This window comes from Gavia stellata, chromosome 15 (assembly GCF_030936135.1).
Source record: "Gavia stellata isolate bGavSte3 chromosome 15, bGavSte3.hap2, whole genome shotgun sequence".
Lineage (NCBI taxonomy): Eukaryota > Metazoa > Chordata > Aves > Gaviiformes > Gaviidae > Gavia > Gavia stellata.
In genome coordinates, this window is record NC_082608.1 from 8803776 (window position 1) to 8816186 (window position 12411).

A 12411-nucleotide genomic window follows, 5' to 3' on the forward strand; every position below is an offset into this window, starting at 1 on the left:
CCTGTTCCTCTGCTCTGCACTACCCCTGCCGAGTCACAATCCGTGTACAGGTGGTTATGTTAAGAAAGCAAAGCTAGATGATGAAAAATTGCCATGGACAATTCATTAATATACTGACAAATAAGTTACCAAAACACATTTTAAGGAAAACAGTCATCTAAGCTCCAGTCCACACAGTCAGACTTCTCATACTGGCTAAAGGCATGGAAGTTACTTAAATTATTGTAGTACCGCTGATGCTATAAAATTGATTCACCAAATGATTGCAAGATCAATGGTCTCTGCCTCATAGTTCTTAAAAGCAAGAGCGGTGTCCAGAGGAGGTGTTGTATTTCCACATTTTCTTACATTGATTTACACTGCTCAGTAATTAAAACAATAGTCAAGATAATTTCATATTTAAAACAACTATACCAATAGACTAGCATAAAATTTAAGCTAACTTTCAATATTTACAATTTTAGAAAATTGTAGATTTTGAAGAATCTCAGTGAATATTCATCACCTTTATCACAAATACAAGTGTATCAGAATCCAAATGCAGAGTTTTCTTTGTTGGCTCATTATTTACATCAGGTGACAATGTTTAATCCATTTGGTCTACACTCTAAAAAATATTACTGAAAACTCTTAACTTAGTTCTAGGCAGCACTGAATCCACAGAACAAGATATAAAAATTACAAGGAAAAGCACAGGAAAGATAAGAGAGCTACTAAATGAAAGACTAAACTGACAGAATTTTCAGTTGCATACAACAGCTGAATACCTGGCACGCCTTTCCCTTGCTCTAAAATGAGGACCCTACCATAAAGGCTTCACAAACCTCCTCAACCAGAGCAAGAAAGAAATTCTATGAAAAATTGCATCAGCATCTGCGAAATGCATGCTTTTTTTCATCAACAGTTTTTTAAGTTGCGTAAGCATGTGGTGACTTCCAACAGTAGGCAGACACTTCCATTGCCTCTGTTGTTCAGAGCCTTTATAAGCAGGATCAAAATTTTGACTTCACTACTTCAGTTCGCCCCTCTGTGGGAGGCAGCAAGATGTGTAAGAATTGACTCAGTTTCACGTTGCTGCATTTAGAAAAATGTGGTCTGCAACAGGCAGACACTAGGCCCACAGACCAAGAAGAATCTAAGCAGGTTGTATTGTATGCTGGCCTACACAACGGAGGCAAGGAGGCTGAGCAAATACAAATTAATTGCTACCCTTAAGGCAACACAACAATTTTGGGAATGGATGATGAAATGGGAAACCAGTACCTTCCCAGAAATCGAAGTGTTTGGAGTCGGGCTTCCACTTAATTAGCAACCACCAACAAGCAAAGTAGCACACAGAAAGACTTTCACCAAGGACAAGATTGTTATTCAGGTAGTTTTTCACCCAGAAAGGAGCAAAATTAAATGCACCAATTATAAATGAGTATGCATAAATGGAGTTCCTGATATAACAATCACTGGTGAACAGATTTAGCTTTGCGATAAAATTTCCAGAACCTATTTGCAAAGACTGTGAGAGAAAAGGGAAAAAAAAAAATTTTGAAAAAAGGGAGGGAGGAATGAAAAGTAGTGAATACAGTGGAGAGAAAGCTTTAAAACAATAAAGGAAACAGTTACTAATGACAACATTTCAAAAAGAGATTTAGCAGAATTATTAAAAAAAAAAAGAGTCTAAGAATGTTGAAAGAATTGAAACAAAACAAAAAGAAAGTTACGTTACTCAAACAGCATTTAGCAAACAATAAATACAAATTTACTTAACCAGTATTCCACAGGCATAGAAATACACAAATATTAGTACAAGCTGAATACTAGCAGAATTACTGCAGTATTCCTGCACACACATTTGGGGATTACTTGGCTAATACTAAGAGGTTAAATTCAAATTTTTTTTTTCATTAACAGTGAGATTGCCTGCATTTACTTTACAGTGTTGGCTAAAAAAGGAATTATGCAAGGAATACAGTGAAACCAAACAGGTGGAGCACCAGACGGACTCTGTCCTTCCATACCTAAAGATAAAACCACTGTTCTTGCCAAGTGTGGAATTTTTAAACTCCCCTTCAATCTTTCTCATTTTTACTACCAATAGCCTCTTTCCCTTTACAGTGTTCACAGAAAAAAGGTTTTTAGAACTCAATCTACTGATTACCAGTTAAATGCTGAGCATGTTAAAATAAAGTAGTATCTCTTTCTCCTAAAAGAAATATTAAGAAAAAAAAATCTTAACTGTGAAGACTTTTCTGGCTTAACAACTGTGTTTGCATTAGCCTTTGAACCCTCTCAAGTGAGACCAAGAGTTCATTTCTAACTGAAATTCACCATAACAATTTCCAGTGCCCAAACTTTGAAATGCACTTTCAAATGCTCATCTAGTCTCTTCTACATTGAAGGGTAAAAATAACACAGACTGAAGAAAACATTAACTTTATCTGAGACTGCAACTATTCAAAATTTAAACTTGTCTTGCTTAAAGCAGTAAATTATTTGAATTAAATGCTATAGATCACTTACAAACATCACTGTACAGTTGCAGCTGATATAGTTAATCCAGAAAGTGTCATGTTAATATATTTTGTCATGAAGAAAAGGAAGTAAGAGGGAAAGCCAGGGGAAAAAACAGCAAAAAAGAAACCTATCATGTTTAGAAGATTTTCAGTATTCTATAAAATATTCCAGTAAGCTTCATAGTATGCTGCACACAGCATAAAACTTTAACATAAAGAATAAAAAGCAATTTTTGCCTATCATGTATGTACCAGAGGACACACATGCCACCCACAGTCCCTTCAAAACTCAAGCCAATGTGTTTGTTCAGATTCAAGAAAAACATTAACAAGATAAAAAACCTTCACTTTTGACGAGTCAAAACCTGATAGGATTTCCCCAGCCTCTTACCCAGGAGTTTTGCAATGATGTAAACTGCCTGTCCCCACAAGAAAAACCTTCCATCGCGTCCACTGTTACTAGGAAACCGTTTCTGACTGCCGGGGTTCTTCTTTTCCAGTTCAACAAAATCAGCTGGCACATAGTAATACTTGGGTACAACAGGACACCCTACGGAGTTTTAAAATAAGTACAGTAAGTAAATAAATTCCACTTCCCATATTATTTGATTGTAGGCCCCTAATAAAGCTGAAGTGGATTCAAAATAGGAAAAATTACACCCTAGCAACAATTTGCTTGAACAGAAAGACTGTTGTCATTCATTGTTACCTCTCAAAAGCACATCAGTGTGGGAAACCCAGGGCAATTATTAAACTACTTTATTTTTCACCAAACAAGTTTCTTCCCAGAGCACATACATTGTTTGTGTAGCACCTTACTGTGCAAAAGGAAAAAAAGTATTTTTCACCTAAAGCAAAATGCAGTACAGATAACAAACCATAACCAAAAGAAATGAAAGCTGCATCAGAGTGAAACACTTGCGGGGTGTTTTTCCCCGCATTTAACACCAGCTCAGTATCAGACAACTTTTTAAAACTACAATCTTGGCCAGAAGTAGTCAAACATTTAATTAAATGAAAATTATAATTCTTTACAAGTATGCAAAACCAAGTTAAAACCAGCATTTTAATTTTGAAACATCATGAAACAAAATGGCATAAATTCTTCATTGGAAGATAACATATCGTGTATCTAGAATTATGCCACAGGTATTACTGATTATAGTAGATTAACAACCTTTATTTCAACACTTTTTAAGTGGACAAGAGTCCGGAATTTAGAAACATAAGTACAAATGATTGACCAATTATATGCAATACAAAAGCAAATTAACATGCTTTCTGCAAAATTAAATTTGCTTTAATTTTCAATTTATTTGGATAAAGAACAGGTGATAAACAGAACAAAGTTGCAGTGTCTGACTATTAGCTTAGACAAAAAAAAAATTACTGGCAAGAAGCTGAGAAAAATTGAAAAGTGGAGTTATTAGAGATAGACTATTCAAATGAGTGAGGGATCAAAACACACCCAGAAATTTTAAGATGAGACATTCATGATGACATTCAATGAGAGGAACCACAAGATTAATTTAGTGTCCATGGAACTTCAGATACTCATTAATAATCAGAAAAAAGCAATTACCAGCAAGGTCAGAAAATTTGCTATGTGATGAAAATTTGGTTAGGAAATGTTTGTATTTCTTACAGAAACTAGTTCACTTCAACAAGCATTTTAAGTTTAAAGAACAAGTCAGACTAAAATATTCTGCATCTACTTGTATAACTGTACCACAGATGTCAAGAACAGGTGACTAAAGATGCTGAATTTTAAAATTGGATTGTCAGTATATCGAAGCTTGATCTGTTCTCAGGCCATTTTTTTCCCTCCCACTCACACTTACGGTCTTTTTGTTTTAAAAAAACCCTGAATTTTGGATGGATGCGCCTGTATGCTATTAATAGCCTTGTCTGCAGTTCCACTAAAATTCTGGAGTGCACAATTTAACTAAGAAAACGTTTATATTAAAATTAACATGTTGCCACTTTCACTGCTTTAAGCTAGAAACAATTTCATATGCACATACCAAATCATTTTTTATATCTTGTGAAGTTAAGTGACAATGAATGAGGCAAGTAATTCTTTTCTGTATCCATGTGCAACACTGAAACAATATGAATTTTGGCAGTTAATATTTTCCTGCAAAGTCTTTCCTGCAAAGTCAAAAGTTAACTCTGTAAATAATGAAGCATACGCGAAGGAGAGGAGGAATGACTAGGTACAGTGTAAATCTTACATTTATATCAGTAGCATTTTTCCAGATAACATTACTTTTATTATCACACTTTATGACGCAATGTATCTACAAGAAAGAGATTATTTAGTATTAGTATTTTGCCATCAGGAAACACAGTGATACTATTACTTCTCCTGTGCTCTGACTGCAATATCCATAACAGTAATGTCAGTATTTTAACAATTTCAGATAAATAAAAAGCTACAGTGTTTTAGAAGAACAATTATCAGATAATACCTTCAGATGTATGTTGAAGCAAAGGATCCAGAAGATCCTGATATTCCTTTACTTGTGCAGGATTTCCTCTAAAAACTCCTAAAAATAATCAAACAATAATTGATTTAATGCAAGAAATAACTTTTTCGTGAGCTTAACATTCAAAAAAGAAGAAGAAAAATCTAGTGTTTATTTTTCAAGGGGATAAGGCCTAGACACTAAATAGTTCATGTAAAGTAAAAGACTAAACTGTAAATCCTCACTTGTGGGTACAGCTAAATCTCCCAGGGATCACGGATCAGCCACTCTCTTACTAGCTTAAACTGAAATCAGTGGCAGGTTACACACGATAGTAAAGCTGTGAACTTACAGAGGCTCAGGAACTGGACGCAGACAACCAGCCCAGCTAACTGTAAATAACTTTCTTAATTATAGCAGAATGAAGAAGCAGAGCTTGTGTGGAGGAAAACAGTCTGGTCCTAAATCTTTAGGACAGAGTTGCAAACTGATCTAGAAGCGAGTTGCCCAGAAATCCCAATAAATAAATACAAAAGGAATTTGAAGTAATGAATTGAAAAATTCCCCTCCAAAGATTTTTTTGATGGAATGTTTACATTGATAAGTTATATAAGTATTGTGTCTTCGTATTATGTATGTTCAGAACTGCTGACACACCTTGAGATATTAAACCGAACAGTCAACTCTTTATGATGCTGCTTTTGGGGAGAAATTGGTAGGTTTGGGAGTACCACTACCTTAAATGTTTTTCTAGCAGAACTTAGTCATCCCAAAATGAATCTGATGAATATTAACATGACCAGTGTTCGGTTCATCAAAAGTTCTTACATGAAAAGATGTATCAAAAATACCAAAAGCATTTCTGTTCATCAAGGAAAACAAGGATGAACTTGACAAGTCACATTGACTTTTTAAAATAGAACATTTTTCAAATTAAAGGGGAACAAACAAAAGATGAAAACTTCTCATTGTACATCTTTCACTCAATTCTTTCCACGGTTTTCCTTTTCAATCAGCATATTTTTCCATATTATTAAAAATGGCTGTAATGTTTCCCTCCTTTACCTTATCCCAGAAAATTACCATAATCCTCCACATTCATTCAGAAATGTAAAAAAGCTTTCAAAAATGCTGTTCAAATGTCTTATCCAAAGAACAGTCATATTGATTTATTTAGTTCAATCCTTTCCCACAGCTATAGATGCACATCTACTACCCAGAGAGTCCTAAACAATTTCCTTTTGAGAAAAATGCCAAAAGAAAATTAGTACTAAGCATTTTAAGAATATCCAAGAAATTATTCTACTGAAAAGCCACAGTGCAGTAGAAAGCTGGAGCTCTACTGTATAGAGATTTCTTTCGTTCCATGGCTCTTTAATGCTCTGTCTAAAACCAAAGCTTGACAAGTGTTGTTCATTACATTTTCAAATATTCGCAAGTGTATATATCAGGAAAATGAAATCACTTGCCAAGAGAAACAAATGCAATTAAGGTTTGCGCACAAAAAAGGTTGTGTTTAAGTGACACACTGAACTATTTCAAAATACTTGAGCACAGTCATGACGAGTATGATATTCTGACTATTTGTAATTTAGTCTTATTGGCAGATGCTGTAGAGGATAAAAAGATACATACATGTGGTAATACAATTGCTTTTGTATTAAGAATCATCTAGTGAAGGTAACAGTTGGGTAATAACGATCATCATCCATGAGGAATAAAACAGTGTTCTTAATACTACGAGGAAAAGCATAACTAATTCTGTAGTATCCACTTGCCAGAACTGTCTTAACTCTCCATATCTTAAAAATCCTAAAAAGCTGTCATTGACAAAACAGAAAAGTTGATGAGCTAATTAGTTTGTCTTACAAAAGAAAATATAAGTAAATATATAGTAAATATATAGTTACTTGAATATGTTCTGCTCATCTTTCAAAAAGGAAACAATGAAAGAAATTTTGCTGATGTGAACAAAATTGGAGGATTATGGACTATGATTTACAGGACTCTCTCCTTCCTTATTTAATGGAGCACTGTGCCACTGTTACACAGGTAACAAAAATCCAGCTATCAGAAGTTACCTAGATATCCAGTAGCTTAATATACTTTGCTGAAAAGGCTTTCCTTTGTACTCAGCAAGTGTGTTGGATGGGCAGATAGGCTTTCAGCTGAACCAGTATTCACAATGTAGCATTTAGAGTTTTTTTCCAATGTTTTCATTATAAAGATATTCAACTGTAATCTACTCCTCCACCTATTTCATTGTCTTTTTGCAGCTTAAGTCGCTCTGAATACGCTTCAAATTTTGCATTAAGGAAGCTTGCGGATTTGGAGATATGTGCACAAAGTCTACTGATAGAATTGTTCTATTTGATGAAATTGTGGTACAGGAAAAAGACAAGGACGGTATGTGCAAAATACGTATTTTGTACTTTTTCTTTGTAATACAAGACGAGTAAAATGCTTTCTTTATTCTTCTCCTATTTTCAGTTAATTATCTTTCTTCTTCCCAAAACTGCAAGTGGGCAGCATTAAATGTCAGTGCCTTTCTCCTCAGTTTTGGGCATCACTCTTTGAAAAATGTCAAGCATTCCTTTAGAAAAATCAATTGTGAAACCTTATTACATCTTCAAACAACATATTTTAATCTGTGGGTGGCCACACAGGAGTCTAGGCAGATAGCAGATTTCTATGTCCCTCACCATCTTTATTTGAAAACTATTCTACACACTGAAGGGAAAAATCCAGATGGCCAGGTTTTCATCCATTTACAAATCTTTTTGATGGCTGTAACCCTTGCTCATTTTCTTATTCAGACTTTTGTTCTATGTGAGTTTCAGCTTCCACCCCGAAACCATCCTGTGAACTTTTTTAGTATGTCTCCTATCCTCAAGACAAGGTCTAGCTAGTGGTAATTTTTTTGTTGTTGTTGGGTTTGGGGTTTTTTGGGGTTTTTTGGGTTTTTTTTGTTTTTTGGGTTTTTTTTAAGTCAGACTAGCTGGCTATGTGGAAAAATGTGGCCAGGAAGGACAGGCATTTCAAAGAGAAACTAGGCCTTTTCTGGTTCACTTTCTTATCTCTGAATTCTGTTTCATTTAACACAGAATACCCAACTTGAAAAGACCTGCTGCAACAGTCAGTTTGTCACTGTGTTCTCTCTTCCACTTTCTCTCATGTGCTGCTGCAAAGTTCTGATATACTGTGAAAGTTTTTAAGGCTTAAAAGATAATGCAGGACTGAATGTCGCAGATTTAAGCTTTTAAAAAACCCTTATTGAGTTATATTCTAAAACCAGTTACATTAAAAATGCTGAAATATAGGGGGTTGGGTGCTTGGTTTTTTTTAACCCATGAGGCAGAACTCTTAATGAGATATTTAGTGTCACTGCATTATGGTCTATTTTGGCAGGACAGGAAAATCATTTTGTACCTTTCCTCTAAGGGCTCATCTCTCTAATGCCTTTAAAGGAACAGGAATGTAAAGCTGTACTTACCATCAATTATCATGAAAATAAAAAACAGAGGGAATTCACACTCAATGCCATCAAAAAGCTGAAAAGAAGAAAAATTAATCAGACATTTCATCGTTTTGGTTTAAGGAAATGTATCTGAATATCCGATTTAATAATTTCAAAGCAACAAAAAACAAACAAAAGCAAAAACATTTTCGTACATCAACTTTTCGTTTAGCTTACAGCTTCTTAATTCTATGGGCACTTGAACTGTGCTTTTACATATGCTGTGGCTCATTCTCAAGCAGAATATTTATCTGTGTTTTATTTTCCACAGAGAAACTATTGGGGAGGAAAAAAAAGTAAATTTTCATTTAGATAACCTTTACTGATAAACACTGTGGTCAAAAGCAAAATTGTTTTCTATACACTCAGACTGTAGTCAGCTGTGAAATTAAATAAAATGATGAATAACTTCCTTATTTGTTATGCGAAATCAACTGTACCCTAAATGTAAATGCAAGCATATTCATTACAAAACAAATCAACGACTAACTTGCTGACTTCACAATCTCTCAAAACTGCACATGCCAAATTACAAAATGCATCTCCTTCAATTGAAGCAATTAGGAATCACTGTGCAATCCAAATTGCAAATACTGAGGGGAGTGTCCATTTTTGTTTTCTTTTCTTTTGGGTTGGTTTTTTTGTTTTGTTTTGGTTTTGTCATTGTTTGTTGGGGTTTTTTTAAGTACTGCCTAAACATTTTGGAAAACCAAAATTTGTCCTTATACAGGCCAGATATTCCTTTACCTTAATTTCTGCCGGTTTATAATAACGTCGTGTTTTGTCCTCCAGTGCTGTTCTGTACCCATCTCTCAGAAATCTTTTAAACCCATATTTTCCTTTCAGTTTTCTAATAACTTTATCTAGTGTTTGACTGAACAAAACCTCATCATCCAAAGCAAATGCAGGATAACTAAGACAGGGCAAAAGAGCTGCATCAGTATTCTGTAGGAGAAGGAGAAATAGCACATTACAAATTTAATTAGATCTCTGACAATTACTTGATGCACAAAGACTCTTTAACTTACTAAGTGATATACACATTTGGAACATTATCTTCATCAAAATCATAGTACTAATATATTAAAATAGTGTGCAAAGTAAGACTTATAAAGATGTATAAGGATAATGGCTTTAAACTGAACGAGGGTAGATTTAGATTAGATATAAGGAAGAAATTCTTCACCATGAGGGTGGTGAGGCACTGGAACAGGTTGCCCAGAGAAACTGTCGATGTCCCATCCCTGGAAGTGTTCAAGGCCAGGTTGGACGGGGCTTTGAGCAACCTGGTCTAGTGGAAGGTGTCCCTGCCCATGAGAGGGGACCTGGAACTACATGATCTTGAAGGTCCCTTCCAACCCAAACCATTCTATGATTCTATGATAAACTGCAAACCCAATATTCAGATATATGATTTAAAAGAGAACTCATTTGACTCAGAATCTGACATACTTTACAGTTGATAATCTGCAGGGATAAATTAATACATTCTAGAACTTTGTGATTTTATAAACAAAAAACATCATCCAGGTTATTCCTGGAGGAAACACAACATTTGGGTATCATATACTCAAAAAGAATCACAAACATTTTATAGAGGTGTAATGCTGAGAAATAACTATGATTAAATCATCATTTCTGAAAAGCTTTTTCAGGAATATTCTTCAGGTGCTGCAACAAACGAGCCCATCTGATTTACAGTTAAGGTGATAAGGGAATAACTTCAGGAAAAAATATAAGTAGTGTTTCTCAAGAACCACATGCAACTATCATGAATTAAAAACATGAGAAAAATTACTAACTAGTGCATCACCACTACAGGTAAGCTTACAGATACACGAAAATGTAGTTTTAAGTTATAATTCTTATGTGATGTGCTGTTGTGTTATTCCTTTCTGCTGATATATCTAAGATATTCAACTATTTAAAATACCATATTTTTGCCAATATAATTGATGTGAACCCATAGAAAGAAAAAAAAGGACACAAAGACTGCTCCTATAGCATAAGTAACTTATGAAACTAGCTTCTGCTGGAATATTTCAAGTCTCCAGCAAATAATAAACAGCAAAAGACTTCTAAAAGACCATTAGACTATAAAAAAGTAGCTGACAGTGCCTTTTATTTTAATTATCCAGTATTACAACTCTGCTATAATTCCTCTACACAATGAGTAAACTGTTAACGTTGAAGATTAATAGTCTGTTTCATGAACAAAGATGCTATTATACCCCAGAATGAACAAAAAAAGCAGTAAAAATGTGTTATCACTCATTTTAAATTACCGATTTTCAAAAACCAAAATTTACCTCTGATGCTAGTACTGAAATAGGGGTTTTTTTTAATTAATCTATACCGATGTCATTTAGATTTACTCATTGAGGAAATACTTATTTGTAACAGTAGCTTATAATAACAAGAAATCCTCCATATTCAGCAATTTATTATAAGCCAACCTTAAAGGCATCTTTTCTAGACAGAAGAATGATTTAAAGCTAAAATGAAGCATTTCAAAAATGCAGGCACTGAGCGTATAGTGGAAACTAGGCCAAAAGAAAAACAGTCACCAAGACTGCAAACCCTACTTAAGGTACTGCAGATCATTATTACTTTAAATTTATTTTTAAATTGTTTAGAAAGCTACCAACAGGCTACTATTTTAACCTAAATATTAATAAAATAAAGAATGCCATCGTAATTCCACTTCAGAGAAACAACTACATCACAGTGACATTTAGGAAGCAAAAATTTACTATCTTCCCAGCAAATTCCTATCTTTATTAAGCAGAACATAATGGCCATCACAGAACTAAGAATTACGTTCATATCCATTTATTTGCTCCACGTTCTGTTGAGGTGAATTTCGTTTAATTACTTACATGTGACCTTGACTCTCGGGGTAGCAACGAACAGAGAGTCTGTCTGTTACGATTATGGGCATCAAAATCCACAAATATAACAGACCAAGAGCAGCCCTGTAAACAGAACACGACATTTATTTAAGGGGAAGGGAAGAAAGGATGGATAGCCTGGTGAAACTAACTGGTTCTTTGTTTTATTTAGATTATGTTGTAATAGTCTGGTAGCTGGTAATTTTCATCAGGAAATGTATCACAACATCAAGTTGAAAACACTTTTGAATTTTCAAATGTATTTAAATATAGCCACCTAGAAAGTATAGCAAAGAATGCATTAAAATTATTTGAACATCCCTTAAGCAGTGCTTTGTTACAGATCAAAAAGTAGTATGATCTGTTACAGAAATACATTATTTTTTAATGTTTTCTAGAATTTGGGGAGGGAGGGAAGGAACAGTTTAATGTGAATATCAACAACAAGTGACCCTTATTTTGTCTTCTCTGGGTGCATCCATGAATGCACAGGGAAACTGCCCTATCACGATATACTCAAAGATGTGTAACACACAGGCAGGTGTGAGAGCACAGCTACAATACTACATATTTGTATTTATGACTCTCTTCCAGCATCCACAGCGTGAGTGAAAAAATCTGCATGGGAAGGCTGAGCAGCCCGTTGTCCCCAGCAATGATTTATGCAGGTTGCACTAGTGTAGTTGCAGGTGCAAACAAGTTCCTCTTAAGGGGCTCAGCAGGATTTCTCAAAGCTATTGGAGCACAGCTGGAGCTAAGCACAAAGGCAAACTCTGCCGCAGACTGAAGGTCAAAATGGTTTCTGTTTATGCTAAGTATCTTGGAAATAAACTCTAAAAGCACTGAAACTGGTTTTGCTTCAGCAATTTATTCATCCATTTCAGAATTTAGTAAAAAATCATTGGGGAAAAAAAAACCAAACAGCAGATGCATTTACTGGTGCTTGAGACTGTTGGGAAGGTAAAGATTGTAGATGAATGTTTTTTCTGAAATACTGACAATGTGTGTATAATGTCTGATCATTATTT

General features: G+C 34.6%; 1 protein-coding gene across 5 annotated transcripts in view; it reads right to left on the reverse strand.

Annotated features, from left to right (window-relative positions):
- The window catches only part of PHKB (phosphorylase kinase regulatory subunit beta), an 83367-nt gene that overhangs the window by 38084 nt on the left and 32872 nt on the right, over nucleotides 1–12411 (reverse strand). For all 5 annotated transcript variants that reach the window (XM_059824731.1, XM_059824728.1, XM_059824729.1 and 2 more), the window contains 5 exons: nucleotides 11372–11467; nucleotides 9240–9437; nucleotides 8469–8526; nucleotides 4979–5056; nucleotides 2899–3057 (listed from right to left, as the gene is read on the reverse strand). In XM_059824731.1, the coding sequence (XP_059680714.1) occupies nucleotides 2899–3057; nucleotides 4979–5056; nucleotides 8469–8526; nucleotides 9240–9437; nucleotides 11372–11467 (589 nt within the window). The remainder of the gene's footprint in view (nucleotides 1–2898; nucleotides 3058–4978; nucleotides 5057–8468; nucleotides 8527–9239; nucleotides 9438–11371; nucleotides 11468–12411) is intronic.